The 16,033-nt window shown below is 37.4% G+C and overlaps 1 protein-coding gene across 1 annotated transcript in view; it reads left to right on the top strand.

Moving 5' to 3' along the window:
* Positions 1-71: 71 nt before the first annotated feature.
* Positions 72-16,033, top strand: part of DHX29 (DExH-box helicase 29) — a 47,645-nt gene continuing 31,683 nt past the window's right edge. The window contains exons 1-7 of the mRNA XM_007118840.4: positions 72-366; positions 7,736-7,809; positions 9,016-9,129; positions 10,246-10,375; positions 11,120-11,265; positions 12,959-13,084; positions 15,764-15,890. Coding sequence (XP_007118902.1) covers positions 186-366; positions 7,736-7,809; positions 9,016-9,129; positions 10,246-10,375; positions 11,120-11,265; positions 12,959-13,084; positions 15,764-15,890 — 898 coding nt within the window. The 5' untranslated portion in view covers positions 72-185. The remainder of the gene's footprint in view (positions 367-7,735; positions 7,810-9,015; positions 9,130-10,245; positions 10,376-11,119; positions 11,266-12,958; positions 13,085-15,763; positions 15,891-16,033) is intronic.

Below are 16,033 nucleotides of genomic sequence, written 5' to 3'. Positions count from 1 at the left end.
GGGAGGAGGCGGGACTTTGGTGAGTCGGACCAATTGCGAAGCAGCAGTTGTAGCAGGGCCTAGAAGCCCGGATGGAGGACGCAAGGTGGCGGCGTGGGACTCGGGGAATGTGAAGAGCTTCTGGAGGCGGTGCGGGAGTGATTCCGGGATCTGGACCGGGAGGAGTCTTCTGCCGCAGCTGCAACATGGGCGGCAAGAACAAGAAACACAAGGCGCCGGGGGCCGCGGCGGTCCGGGCCGCTGTATCAGCTTCCAGAGCCAAATCCGCCGAGGCCGGAGCTGCCGGGGAGGCCCCAAACAAGAAGCCTGTGGTCAGGCCGCTCCCCTCCGCCGCTACTAGCACCAGGGATCCCCGAGTCAAGCAAGGTACGAGCGGTCGGGCCCCGGCCTCCTCCTGAACCGCTACTGCCAGTCCCGAGGGAGGAGCCTTCGCACCTGGGCAGACCCTCGGTCTTAAAATTTCTATCTTTCACACCCGGAGCTGCTGGCTCCCCATCGGGTAGCCTTGTTTTAGATCAGTGTAAGCTGCTTGGGCCTCCAGAGTTACGACGGTAGCGTCTCCCACCTAACCTCCACTTTATCTCCTGAGAACAAAAGAAATTTGCATTAGCTCCCGTTTCAGTGGGGATCCGTCCTGAGCCGTCATCTAAACCAGCGAGCGAATGCAGAGAGTAGTGTGTGGAATTATTAACGTCCTAGAGCTAGACCCATTTTCTACTTGCTTCTCAAACCATTTTCAGCCACGATGTAGCGTTTCCACGTGTTATGGAAAAAATCAGTACTTAAGAATTTCAGCACTTACACACCGAATATGGGTAACCTATTGTAAAAATTATTAGCGATCTTTACCGCAGCAATGCATTTTTGCTTACTGTGTAGTTTGGTTTGATAACTCAATTTGGAGATTGCCGGTTCTGACTGCAGATCAGCAGGCCACTATTATAGCTGATTTGGACAGTTATACGCTGTTTTCTTCTGCTTAGCTTGTTTGCTTGTAGTTCTTACTGAAATGTAAGTCTAGCAAATATTTGTTGAAAACCTACTGTGTATTTGGCATGAAGTTAGGGATGGGATGAACAAAAAGACAAATCATCTCTCCTGGAGCTTGCCAGTCAAATGGCGCACACAGCCATGAAGTAGTCACACAAGCGTTGCTCTATGATTGATAAGTGCCACAAAGAAAAGCTAAGGAAGAGAATTTAACAGCGTAATCTGATTTTTACTGGGGAAAAGGAGGAGTAATGGACAGTCTCTTTGAGAAAGTGACAGTATCGGGAGGATGAATAGGTGTTAACGCTGTACAGAATGGGGGAAATAATATTCCTGGCTGAGGTAAGGAACACTATTGTGCAAAGATCTTGAGTCAGGAAAGAGCATGGGCCTTTAAGATACTCAGAATGTAAGCACTGCCTAAGGAGGAAAAGAGATGAGACTGAAGAAGTAGGTAGGTAACAAGCCTTCACTTAGAAGGTGAATAATAATTCTTTGCCCTACAATGTATTGTAACCCTTTAACTACAAAGTTATTATGCCTGCAATTACAAATACATAGAATTTCTCCTTAAGTATTCTGTGGCACTTTTACTCTGTGAATCAGCCTTTTTCTAACTGTCTTTTCTTGATATTCCTCTGAATTCTTTGAACTTTCTAATAGTCATTTGCTGTATTCTTTGGCTTCCCATTCTCCCAACCCGAAAATATGACCATTACTGTAGGTGTCAGTCTGTGACAGTATGATTCTCTCTCTACAGCCCTTTCAGGAGAGTTCATCTACTTCCATTACTTCTGTCTTTTCTTTTGTAGATGACGCCTCAGTCAACATGTCCAATCCTGGTCTATTCCAAGCTCAAGTCTACATTTGGACTTTTGGCCCTGTTTTGCAAGCACGTCAAATTTAATAACATGGCTAATACTGAACTATACTTCTCTCCCCCAAACTAGCTTCTCCTGTGACTTCTTTGTTTCTTTTTTTCCATATTCCTCTATCCAATGTCAATAGTTATTTTTTATGTCTTCTTTTCTTCTTCACATCAGATCTGTTGTCAAGCTCCGTGCAGTCTGCTTATTTCTCTTCCATGTATGCCCTTTTCACTTTTGATTTATACTGGTTACACCTCAGTTGAGGCACTCATGAATTTCTGGAGTACCAACACAGCCTTCTAATGGGTTTCCCTAGCTGTGCTCTTTTTTCCTCCTCCAGTCTGTCCTGCATAAAGCATCAGATTGATCGTTCAGAACCACTACTTTGATCATGTCACTTACCAGTTTTTTCTACAGCGTCTTCACTGACTTTGTGATAAAATACAAACCATTCAGCTTGCATCTAAGACCCCCTTTGTAGCCTTTTTACTAGTTCCTGTATTCAGCTCTAGCAAATCTGGTGTATTTTCACTGCTCCAAATGCAGCTGTTGGCTTTCTGCCTCCTCATGTTTATTCTCGCTATTTTCTCTCATTGGAATGCTATCTATCCCTAATGCTATCTACCAGAATCCTGTAATACCCACCCCAGATATCAACTACTTTTTGAATTCTTCTCTCTCCACAGCTCATGTATATCATTGTTGTTTGAATCATTCTTTTTGATGTTTAGATCTTGCCTATGTGAGCAATTATACATTTTATCTATCCTATAAAATTGTAGGAGGTAGGAACAGTTTTATGGTTACGTATTAACATCCCTCAGTATCTAGTCAAATGCTCTGAATATCGTCATCCAAAAAATTTCTTGGGTAAGTGACAAGGAAAATTTCAGAGGAGTTACTAAGACCAAGAAATCAAAAGAGAAAATGAGAGGTTATTTATCAAATTTGTAGAGAATTTTGTATAACCATAAATCAGTATATATAGCAGTATAAATAAAATGTTGCAGCAAGATTGCCACATGATTTTGTTTTCTTTTTTCTGTCTCGATATTTTTATATTACATATAATAGGCCTACTTGGAAGAAAAAAGTGGAAAAGTACACAGAAAAAATTATCTGTGAACTCTTTGTTGTTCCTAATGTAAATGTAATTGTTTTACTCTGCTTCCGTCTCTCTCTCTGGCTTTTCAAACAATTTGAAGGATTGTGCATAGCATACTTTCTCAAAATTGGACTCTCATCTAGAGGTAGAAAATGACTGGTGCCACGAAACGGTTCTTGGCACAATCCTGGGTATTCTTCCACTTCTATTTTTTCATTTCTTTTGTTTATCAAATAATGTTTGAAGAGCTACTACGTGACAGGCAAGATTTTAGGCACTGGGGATACCACAGGAACAAAACAGACTGAGATCACTGCTTTCAAGGGGCTTACATTATTGGGGGCTGGTGGAGGGTGCTTACAACCATAAGGCTTGTGTTTGTGAAAATTCTTAAACCTAGTTGAGACTTAAAATCTTAGGGAAATAAGACTAGGGGACTGATGTCATGAATAAATTCATAAAAACCGTTATAAATAATTTTTAGGGTCACCAAAATAAAATAGAAAAAGTGCCATGAAAGTCAGAAAACAGTGACTTGGTAAAGAATAAATTGGGTGGTGGGGTCTGTTTTGGTTTAGAACAGAGATGGCTTTTCTGAGGAAACCTGCTGAGATGATTTGAAGCAACCAGTTATTAGATCTGGAGACAATGTTTGAGGCTTAGGCAACAAGGGCAAAGGCCCTAAGGTGGGAACAAGCTTGGCATGATGCAGGAAGACAAGAAGGAAGTCTGTATGGGTGGAGTGAGGGCGGGGGGGACTGGTGTTTGTATTAAATGGGGAAGAGACCTTAGCTAAGATTAGTCAGGTAGTTTTGGCAGTATGGATGCACTTCTTCACAGACCCTGACTGCTTAGATTATATCAGCTAACTCTAATTTATTCTCCAGATACGCTGTACTTCCCCTTCATAGCCTGTTTGGGTAATTAGTTGCTTAATTACTCCACCAGAATATGAGCTCCGTGAGGACAAGATTGGGTCTTATTTATTCCTGACTGGGTCTCTTGGCTGGTTTGGTTCCCCTTGCAGATGTGTACTGTTGGGCAGAAGGGAGCCTCCCAGTGCCTCAGTGCACCTATCACCAGCACCAGCACCTCGAAGTGAATGTTTCGGTGATAGTGGGTCATTACAATCACTGTATGATGTAAAATGCAATACCGTATAAAAGGAATATATTCTATAAGAAAAAAGAGTATTGGGCAACAAGAAATTGATTCTGGCTGACGCTTCTTTTTTCTTGCTAAGTCATCTTGAGGAAATCACTTAGTTTTTCTGTGCTTCAACGTTAATGTAATAAATATTTTTGAGAGCCAGTTACGTATGTTCCTTTCTTCCATGAACAGTCATTATAAATTGGAAACCCTTAGTGCTTTTGCCTTAGGGATACATTCTGCACACTAACTTCCTTATTTCCAGTCAGATTTCCAATAACTCCCTTCATCTGAAACAAAACCAAAACTTGTGGAGAAGGGTCTCTAAGCAGCAAGAAAGGTAGCTGTCATACATCTTATGCACATTACTTGGCAGAAGAATGGGAACCATTTTTATTCCATGGCCTATCGACTTAGAATGGTATTTGAAAATAGGGTTACTCATTTACAAGTTTCAGTATCTATTTTCTTCTGGTGCCATCACTTTTTCCTAGGTAACAGATTAGAATTTGGGGGTGGGGAGTTATTAGGTTGACATTCTGAAAGGTGGCAGCTGACAGGAGAGAAGACCAAAGAATCACTAAATAGAAAATTAGAGCAGTCTCAGGGAATTGGGTAGCCTCTGCAAGCCTCTGAGCAAAGTCATAGATACTCATAATAAGTAATGCATCATGAAAAGCTTTGAATTTTGCTTATTGTATGTATTATGGCAGGAAGTGTAAATACAGTTTAGAAGGATTTCTATCAAATTGTTTGAAAATGCATTTCAGATTTTGGAGTTTTCATTCATGCTGATTAAAAATCTTACATGAACATGTTTTAGGAAGAATTTGAAAATGAAAGGGCCTTACTGGTTTACTTGATTTAATTGGTAATATCCCTGGCAAGATCTCATTATTGCTTCAGTTCCTCAGAGTATTGAATAAAATGAAAACATACCATTTTTAGAGACCCTGATTGACACCCAGCGAATGCACAGCAGTATGGGTGTTCATTCTCCTCCTGATAGTCTGGGGACTTAGATCTTTTATTTGCCCTCTGGAAGTTTGCAGTATAAGCTGACCTCAAGGAAGTGATATGGTTGGATGTTTTAGGTGGAATGGTTGGAGGAGAAAAATGAGAGCTGACTGCAATCTTTAATTCACTAATTTAAAAAACAAAACCAATCGGGAATTCCCTGGTGGTCCAGTGGTTAGGACTCGGAGGTTTCACTGCTGGGGCTCAGGTTCACCTCCTGGTTGGGGAACCAAGATATCGTAAGCTGCATGGCATGGCTAAAACAAAAAACAAAATCAAAAAACACTTATTAATGGAATTTACAATCTTACCTCTGTCAGTAACACAGGAACCTGAACTGTTTCTCAGTGTTGTCTTGGTAATGAAACATTCATCCATCTGTACCTTTTCAGAAAGGGTTATAACTGGGGCCCCTCCATGGGTGTAGGGACCTCTAAAACTGATTAGTGTGCTAAATTTGTGAATGAATTTACTACAACTGATAAGACCCCCCAGAAATGGTTAAAGACTACTGATATATACTCCCCTTTATAACCACTGACATGAGTTTATGAGCAAGGTTACCAGGATTATGGTAAAGTCTGAGACTAAAAGATGAGGAAAACCATACTATACCAGAATTGTTATTATCTTTTAACGTATTCTAGGTAGCTTTGGGTACCTTCTTAACTATAGCACAGAAGTAATTCAGGGACCCACCAATGTTTCTAGTTCAGACTGCTCAAATGTAAATAGTTATTGTCAAAAACTTTGGTTTTCCTTTTTAAATGCCTCATTATATTAACTAGCATCTTAAAATGAACAACCCAAGGTAAGTCAACAGAGACTAAAATCCTGGACTTTATAATAAGCAACTCTTTAATGTTTAGGTTTCTCAAAATGAAAAAAATCCTATTTTAAGGTTTATAAAAGCAGAGTAACATGGTTTTGTACGATTCTAGGATTATTTTTATATAGCAGTGGTTCTCAAAGTGTGCTTAGGGGATCCTGGGGAATTTTTGAGACCTTTCTAGCGGAGGCTTAATGAGGTCAAACTATATTAATAATAATTCTAAAATGTTATTTGCCATTTTCATGCTCATTTTCTCTCTAGTGTACAGTGACTACATGATGTGTGATATTACAGAAGACTGAATGCAGAAGCCGTATGTTAAGAGATATGCAAAAGTAGAAAACAATTTTTTTGATTTGGAAAATATAGTTTTTTTTCATAAAAGTACTATATTAACATGTAGTAGGTTTATTTTTAATGAATTAATATTTTTTAAAATTTCCCTTTTGGGACTTGCCTGGTGGTACAGTGGTAAAGAATCCACCTTGCAATGCAGGGGACGTGTGTTCAATCCCTGGTCAGGGAACTAAGATCCCACATGCCGTGGGGCAGCTAAGCCTGCGTGCCGCAACTACTGAGCTCGCATGCCTCAACTGGAGCTCACGCGCCTCATCTAGAGAAGAGAAAATCCGCACGCCACAACTAGAGAAAAGCCCACGCACCGCAACGAAGAGCCCGCATGCCCCAACAAAGGTCCCACATGTGGCAACTAAGACCCGATGCAGCCAAAAATAAATAAAAATAAATAAGTCTTTAAAAATAAATAACATTTCCCTTTTAATTTATAGTATGATAAATATCAATATTATAACTTACATAAACAAAAAGTATTTGGGATCTTCAATAATTTTTAAGAGAGTAAGGAGATCATGAGACCAAAGTTTGAAAATAAAATGTATTCCTTTCCGGTTATTCATTGTTAGAAAACTGTTAATATATAGCATTTCTATTGACTGGAACACACTTGGCAACTGTATGGGTTGAGTAGTGTCCCCCAAAATTTCATGTCCACATGGAACCTCAGAATGTAATCTTATTTGGAAAAAAGATCTTTGCAGATGTAATTAGTTAAGGATCTTGAGGTGAAGTCATCGTGGATTTAGGGAGAGCCCTAAATCCAATGACCAGCGTCCAGAGAAAGGAGACGGAAATTTGCATACAGAGAGACAGAGGGGATAAGGCCACGTGAAGACCCATTTTAAGAAGGAGGCAGACAAGCCAAGCAACGCCTGGGGTCACCAGAAGCCAGAAGAGGCAAGAAAAGAGTCTTATCTAGAGACTTCAGAGGGAGTATGGTCCTACTGACACCTTGATTTTGGACTTCTAGCCTTCAGAATTGAGAGAGAATGTTTCTATATTCAGCCACCAAGTTTGTACAGCAGCCTTGGAAACTAATATAGCAACCTTATACTCAGTAGGAGAAAATTATAGGAACTCCCACCTCCTTTTTGCCTTAGGAGGAGTGCTTTCTCTTCAAAATTACCCATCTTCTCTGCCAGGAATCAAATATCCTCTGAGAGGTCTTACTTCAGCTAAGCGCCAGGCATTTACACTCTGAGAAACTAGTTAACCTAGAGAGTGCTAAGCGGTAGAATGTTTTTGCAAATTTAGCGGAAGTATTGCTGACTTCCAGATTGAGTTATTTGGTAAAGTGGAAAAGAAAGAGCTGAAATCAAATATTTAATGTTTAGCGATCTTTAGAGGAAAATTAAAATAGTGTAATGGATATTAATCATTAAATTACCTTGACTGTTTATTGTCTGTTATATACAGGTCCGAAAATTTATAGTTTTAATTCTGCAAATGATTCTGGTGGTCCTGCAAATCTGGATAAATCTATTTTGAAAGTGAGTATCAAGGTTTTGAGTCATTTCAAGAAATGTTACCTTAAAAAAATAAAGATACAGTCTTAAATGTAAGCAAATGATGGGTGTTTTAAATTTTTGTAAATAGTACAGTAATTCCTCATCTATACTAAATAAAAGTAAATCATACACATCTGTTGAGAGCCTGTAAGAAATTAAGGAAGAGCTGGATAAGGTCCAAACTTCTAAGTATATCATATACATCCTTTCATGTCTGACTTAGTATACTTTTCCAGCCTCCTCTCCATTACTCTTCTCCACTTAAAATCATAGTTCATGTCTCATTGTTCCCCCAAATCCCGTATGATGTTAACGATTCCAGGCTTTTGTCCATGGGCTCTCTGCCTAGAATGCTCTATTTCCCTTTCTCCATTTGTCACCTCTATAAAGTCCATCATAACTCACCAGTTTATTTTCCTGGTGGATCCATCAGCACTTCTTACATCTTTCTAAATAATGACATGCTGGGTTACAGTTTATCTTTTTATATATGTTTCCTGTGCTAGACTGAATTCCTGAAGTATGTTTTTGTGCATTGCTCGTAGTGAGCATTCAGTAAAGATGTGATCAAAAGAATATTTTTGAAGGTAGTTGGCTGTATAATCTTAGGTTAAACATATGGAAACAGCAGAAGGTAAAATGGCCAGTAGGAAAAAATAGAAAACAAACTCTGGAAGCCAAAATAATTTGTGTAACCTAATTATTACTGTTTATATAAGGTTTTACTTTTACTTGATTTGCCCTCTTTTTAGTGTAGCATCCATTCTTTCAGGCAATGTGCTTGGGCTGGTTTACCTTAAGGCAAATTTCTGGGTTCCATCCCCAAGGATTCTGATTCAGTATGTTTAGGATAGGGCTTAGGAATCTGTCTTTGTGGTGGCAATCCAAGGGTGGTCCAAGGACAGAGTCTTGAGACATACGGCTTCAAGAGGCTTTATAAAAGGATTTTTGCCTTGCCATATGTTGTTGCTTTTTCCGTATCCCATTTTTTCTTAAATATATGGTAGGAATTTGGTCCAGTGAATGGTATTCCAATATATGATAATCACTGTATCTGATTTCAGCTGAAATTCTGGGCTTGGTTGGAAGGGATATAGAAAACTGTGTGATTTGCTTCTAATTATTTAATTATTAAATGTTATTTAATAATTCATCTTCTAATTGATATGACCTTTTTGGTCTCAACAGGTGGTAATTAATAACAAACTAGAGCAAAAAATTATTGGAGTGATAAATGAGCATAAAAAGCAAAATAATGACAAGGGAGTGATTTCTGGAAGACTTACTGCCAAAAAATTACAGGTATTTTGCAAACTTTTTTTTAAGTTACTTATTTTTAGTGGAGCATTTTTAAGACAGCTCCACATGTGAGATAAAATGACTTTTCAACTTCCATTGAAATTTCATGTAGATTAGTTCCATCTGCAAGAATAAGGAAGGAACTGTGCCAAAAACAAGTACATGCATTAAAATAGTGATATGAAAACTAAATTACATTCCCAAAATTATGTTGGACTTGTGGTGGGCACTTTGCTTACATTTTCTCTGACACACCAATCCTGGAAGGTATTTTGCCCCATTTTTCAAATGAAGGAAATGAGGCTTGGAAAGATTACATAAATTATATCCTGAGGTTTTTAATTACTAAGTAGCAAAGTAAGCAGAGTCTGGATTTGAACCCAGTCCTGCCCAGCTGTGAACATCATGCTTTAGAAAGTACAATAAAAAGCTTTACTTTATGTATGAACATGTTCATTGAAGCACTGCTGATAATAATTTTAAAAAAAAGAAAACATCTTAAGTGGTCACCAATAGGAAAATAGATTATGATATGTCTACCCAGTGGAATATTCTGTAACTATTAAAATTGATGAACAGTTTCTAATAATTTGGGAAGATACTTATGTTACAATGTTAAGTAAAGTTTGTTTTTATAAAATCATAGAAAAATGACTGAAAGGAAGCATACTACATTGCAAACAGTATCTTTAGATAGTGAGAATATGAGCAGTTTCTCCTGGTCCTTTTTTATTTATCTATAGTTCTCAGATTCTCAATACAGTGAGAGGGACTTCCCTGGCGGTCCAGTGGTTAAGACTTCGCCTTCCAATGCAGGGGGTGCAGATTCAATCCCTGGTCGGGGAGCTAAGATCCCGCATGCCTCGGGGCCAAAAAACCAAAACATTAAACAGAAGTAATATTGTAACAAATTCAATAAAGACATTAAAAATGGTCTGCACATCAAAAAAAAAAATCTCAACACAGTGAGCACATTTAACTCTTCTAACTGGAAAAAAAGGTATTTTTGAAGTTATAGTTTGTGTCAGAGATTCTGGTTTAAAATGAATGGGAGAATAGACTTAGTAATGAAAAAAGAGAAAATTGACGGAATGACTTTTTTACATTTCCCTTTCATAGGATTTATACATGGCTTTACAAGCATTTTCATTTAAGACTAAGGACATTGAAGATGCCATGACTAACACACTCTTACACGGAGGTGATCTTCATTCTGCCTTGGATTGGCTCTGTTTAAACCTTTCAGATGGTAAGCAGTATTGTCATAAATGTCTTTCAGTTTATAAAACCTTTTGAAATAATTTCAATGTTTATGATATTTGTATCAAGCTTTTGACTTGTACTGAAAATTTTTTTCACTGTTATAATTATTTATTTTTAGGATGTTCTTACACTTTTCTAGTCTTTTTAGTATATTATTCTTAAAGGTTGTAGTCTGTGCAAGAAGAAATTATTTTTTTGTGTGTTGCTTTCAGTTGTTGATAGCCATTTTACAATGCACATAATACAGCAGATTCTCAAAGTTTGCCTGTCTGTAACCTGTCAGGTTGTGTATCCTCGTTTTGGTTTAGAAATTAGGGCTGTCTGGCTTTGGATAAATAATATTTAATTAAGCAGAGCATCAAGGTTGTAATCTTTGGCAAGAACCTGGAATGCATATTGCTTCTATGACTGATTAAGGATACTGTCACATGTTGTGACAGGCAACCAAAGAGAGGGGACGGTTAAGATTTTCTTAAGGAAATTTAGGAGTCTAGCATATTGAGGGTGAAATAAATGGTCAAATAGAGGTGGGCTGGTTATCATCTAGAGAGTGTTTCCACTGCTTTGATAATAAAACGAGGTTCATCATAGGATTTCTATTTCTAGGAGATAAGCAGTAGAATAAAATTAGGTGCTCTTTGTCTAGACAGGGTTTATGTGAGTGTTTAATAAATATTTGTGTGTTTTATGTATCATGTACATGTTTATTTTCATCCCAATTTCTCTTAAGATGCACTTCCTGAAGGATTCAGTCAGGAATTTGAAGAGCAACTACCTCTAAGTAGGCCAAAATTCCAGTCTCCTCAAATACAAGCCACTATTTCACCTCCACTGCAATCTAAAACCAAAAAACAGGAAGAAGATCCTAAGATAAAGGTAATTTAAGAGTTAAACATTTAAAGTTGTATAAAATCAGAATGAAGCACATGTAATAGTTCATAAGGGTATAAATATTAGGTTACAATAATGTTTTTACTTATTGAAAATGTCTAATGGGTTGGCCAAACTCTTCTATCACTGTTGGTTTCAGTTATCTATTGCTACATAACAAACCACCCAAAAATGTAGTGACTTAAACCAAGAATTTCTTATGATTTTGCAGTCTGGACTGGGCTCAGCTAGGCAGTTCTTCTGCTCCATGAGGTATCTCCTCAGACTGGAACATCCAAAATGGTTTCTTTACTCACATGACTAGGTGCCTCGGCTGGGAGCTAGCAAGTCATCTCTCTCTCCACATGACTAGCTTAGGTTTCCTTTTATATGGTGATATTAGGGTGGTCAGACTTCTTACTTGACATATGGCTTCCAAGAGCAAGTATCTCGAGATAGTAAACTCCAGTGTACAAATTTTTATGAAGACTCTGCTTGTATCACTCTTGCTAATGTCCCATTGGTTGAAGCAAGTCATGTGGCCAATTTAAAATCTGTATGGAAGGGGATTACAGAAGGGCATTAATACTGGAAGGTGTACTTCATTACACTTCATTACAAATTACACCTAACTACTCTGCATGTCATAAAACATCTATGAACATGGGTGAACCTAGAGAACATTATGCTAAGTTAAATAAGCCAATCACAGAAAGACAAATATGACATTATGTCACTTATGTGAGGTACCTAATGTAGTCATATTGATAGAAACAGAGAATAGAATGGTAGTTACCAGGGGCTAAAGGGAGGAGGGGCAGATGGGGAAATGTTGCTTAATGGTTATAAAATTTCAGTTATGAAAGACAGGTAAGTTCTATACAGCTGCTATGCAACATAGTGCCTGTAGTTAACAGTACAGTACTGTACACACACACACAAAAGAACACACAAAAATTTTTGGAGGTGATGGATATGTTTAGTACCTTGATCGTGGTGATGATATCACAGGTGTATGCATATGTCCAAACTCATCAAAATAATGAGTATATATATACACATATATATATACATATATATGTATATATATACAGTAAATTAACATTTTAATAATATGTACATTATATATGTGCAATTTTTAATGTATCAGTTATACCTCAGTAAAGCTTAAAAATAAACAGAGCAAAAATCTGTGGAAACATCATCCCCACAAAACCACTGTTTTTAAGGACAACACTAGTTTTTAACAGTTCTTTCATTTTTTTGCCTCTTTATGTAAATGTATTCTTCGGATCATGTAAGTTTAGGCTTATTAATGTTGAGTTCCATTCATTTGTCCTTCACTGAACAGTAAAGAATGTAATTTTTGCGGCTTATGTGTCTACTGTTTCTGAGTATAAAGAAATTATAAAAGCAGTGACGATGATAGTTTTGACACCTTTTTCTAATTTTTTTTTTTTGTGTGGTACGCGGGGTTCTCACTTTTGTGGCCTCTCCCGTTGCGGAGCACAGGCTCCGGATGCGCAGGCTCAGCAGCCATGGCTCACGGGCCCAGCCACTCCACGGCATTTGGGATCTTCCCAGACCGGGGCACGAACCCGTGTCCCCTGCGTCGGCAGGCGGACTCTCACCCACTGCGCCACCAGGGAAACTCCTTTTTCTAATTTTGATTTTTCAGATATTTGTTTTTTCTTTCTAGCCAAAAAAGGAAGAAAAAAATTTGGAAGTAAATATGAAAGAATGGATTTTGCAATATGCTGAACAACAAAACGAAGAAGAAAAGAGTGAGACTTCTAAAAGTTTAGAAGAGGAAAAATTTGATCCTGTGAGTAGAAATTTATATTGGGCTTCTAGCTGGATATACCTGGCAAAATATTTAACTTTTATAAGACTTAGTTTCTTCATTTGTAAATTGAGGAAATAGTTACCTCTAGGGGTTTATGTGAGGATTAAATAAAATAACACTTAGGGAAAAAATGACACAAAATAACTGCTCAATATATGTTAATTACATTCCTCCCATGTTTAAAGAGATAATCACCAAATATTTTTAAATGATTGTTCTGTGTAAGGAGTATGCTTAATTATTTGGTTAATTTTAAAAAGCACCTTCCTTTATAGAGGAAACCCATTGTCTGGACAGAGAAAACCTACATATCATAAGATAAACTAAAAATATTAGGTTAAGTGAAAAAAGCAAGTTGTAGGAAGAAAATAACACAAAACATATATCTGATAAAAGACTTCTGTCTAGAATTTATAAAGAAGTTTTTTGGGGTTTTTTTTGTTTTTTTTTTCCAGAGTCCAGCAGGTGGACTCTCAACCACTGCGCCACCAGGGAAGCCCATTCCTACGTTTTTACTCAAGAAAAATGAAAGTGTCAACAAAAAACTTGTACACAAATGTTTATAGCAACTTTACTAATAACAGCCAAACACTGCAAGCAACTCTCAAAAACATTATATAAGAATGAAATAAGCCAGGCAAAAATGAGTACATGCTGAACAATTACATTATATTAAATTCTAGAAAAGTCATCTATGCAAAATCTGTCTCTAGTGAGAGGAAGCAGGTTAGTGGTTGCCTGAGTCCAGGGATGGAGGAAAGAGATTGACTGTTAGGCATGATGAGGAAACTTTTGGGGATGATGGCAATGTTTTATGTCTTGATTATGATGATGGTTACGTGGATGTATACATGTGTCAAACACATTCACTTATACACTTAAAATGACATTTTATTAGAAGTGAATCATACTTTTATAAAGTTGATTTAGAAAGACAAAAAGGAAGTTGCAGAACAGCATGTGTAGCATAATGAACTCATTTGAGTAAAACAATATACACACACACATATATTTGCATTCTTATGTATGCGAAGGAAACATCGGGAGAGATACACAAGAAGCTATTACTAGTGATTAGGACTGGGGTTGGTAGGGTGGGAGGGAGACTTCTTTTTTATACTCTTCTGTATCCTCATAAGTTTTTTTAACCATGTGCCTGTATTAAAGTAATATAAACAAAAATAATTTAGGACAGTACACATGTTACTTTGAGATTCAGAGAAAGAGATGTCTTCTGATAGGAGCATTAGGTCAATACTTCAAAGAAAAAAGGACTTGAAGGGTGCATAGGCAACAAAGAATAGGAAAATGACCCAGATGGGTGAAATAATGTGAATAAGCGTACAGCAGTGGAATTGTACAAGGGGCCTTTGAGTATTAAACAATAAACAGGATAAAATGTGTAGGTGAGTACTGGCCAATAGGAGTGAACAGGTGAGTTGATCTGAGACTAGAAGATTTTGATGCCCAGAAAATGAATTTGACAGCTTTTCCTACTGATTGTGAAGAGTTGCTAGAAGTATGGGGGCAGGTGATCAACAAGAAGAATTTGACATTTTAGGGCAAATTTAGTAGTGTTTAAGGTGATTTGCAAAGGGTAGGGAGGCCATTTTGACAGCTCTTGCACTTGCTCAGGTGTGAAATAATAAGGTGCCAAATTGTAATTTGGAAGAGAAACATTTAAAGCAAGAATCAGTAGAAATTGATGATTTACTGAACATAAAGGTTAAGAAGCCAAAGTCAGCAAGAGATTCGTAGGTGGCAGGATGGTGGTATCAGTGCCATAGATAGGAAAGATTGAAAGAATGAGTGTGATTTAGGTGAAATTGAGGAGATAGCCAACCCTTCTATCTGTTACACTGTATTGATGTTTGCTTCTACACAAAATGGTCCTAGAATTCAGGTGGTTGTGCTTCCTTAGTTGTCTCTTTTCCCTTTGTCTCAGCGGTTGTCTTTCATAGCAGCACTGCACATGCCCTCTTCTCCACCCAGAGCTTTAATGCTTCTCATCTGCTATCAACCTAACCTAAAGAAAAAATACAGTAATTTGAGTTTAGCTTTAACTCTCTCTAGTTTTTGCTCAGCAGAGTTAAGTCCTTAAGTTTTATAGCACCCATCTTCTCCAGAGGCCTTTTTTTTTTTTTAATGTCCCTGGCTATCTTCCATAAGATAAAGATTATGGGAAGGTAACTTTCAGAAATGAGTATTATCCTATTATTGCATATGCAATCCTTTAAATACATGTATTTATAAAATGTATAAAAATTTAATTTTTCTTTTTACAGAAATGAGCTCATACTTAAGTATTATTCTGTAGTTTGCTTTATTTTATTTAACATGTCAAGGAAGTTTCTCCATGTGGATCACCCTCATTCTTTTGCTACCTCACTTTTTTACCCAATGGCTGACTAGTTTTCTCTGTAGAGATGTACCACACTTGATTTCCAGTTTTCCTTTTCAATCAGTACTGCAGTAAACATCTGTGTACCTGCAGATCTGCACATTTGTATCATTTCTCTATGAAAAATTTCTAAAAGATTTGTTGGATCAAAGAATAAGATCAAAAGATCACAGGTTTTGATATAATACATTGACAACAGATAAACTAATCTTGCTCTTCTTTTTATTTCTTTATCATCATCTTATTTGGAACAACAGAATGAGAGGTACTTGCACCTTGCAGCAAAACTTCTGGATGCAAAGGAGCAAGCAGCTACCTTTAAATTAGAAAAAAACAAGCAAGGCCAAAAAGAGGCTCAAGAAAAAATAAGGAAATTTCAAAGAGGTAAACACTTTAAAATTCTCAGATGTATAAATATCTCTTCTTTATTGGCCTTCCTAGGATGGAGGTTGCCTCTTTTTAATATGTCTGCTCTTTCCTAACAGTTTATAATTGGGATTGGCAAACTTTTTGCAGCAAGCCAAATA

This window comes from Physeter macrocephalus, chromosome 8 (genome assembly GCF_002837175.3).
Source record: "Physeter macrocephalus isolate SW-GA chromosome 8, ASM283717v5, whole genome shotgun sequence".
NCBI lineage: Eukaryota > Metazoa > Chordata > Mammalia > Artiodactyla > Physeteridae > Physeter > Physeter macrocephalus.
This window is presented reverse-complemented; position numbering and strand designations above follow the sequence as displayed.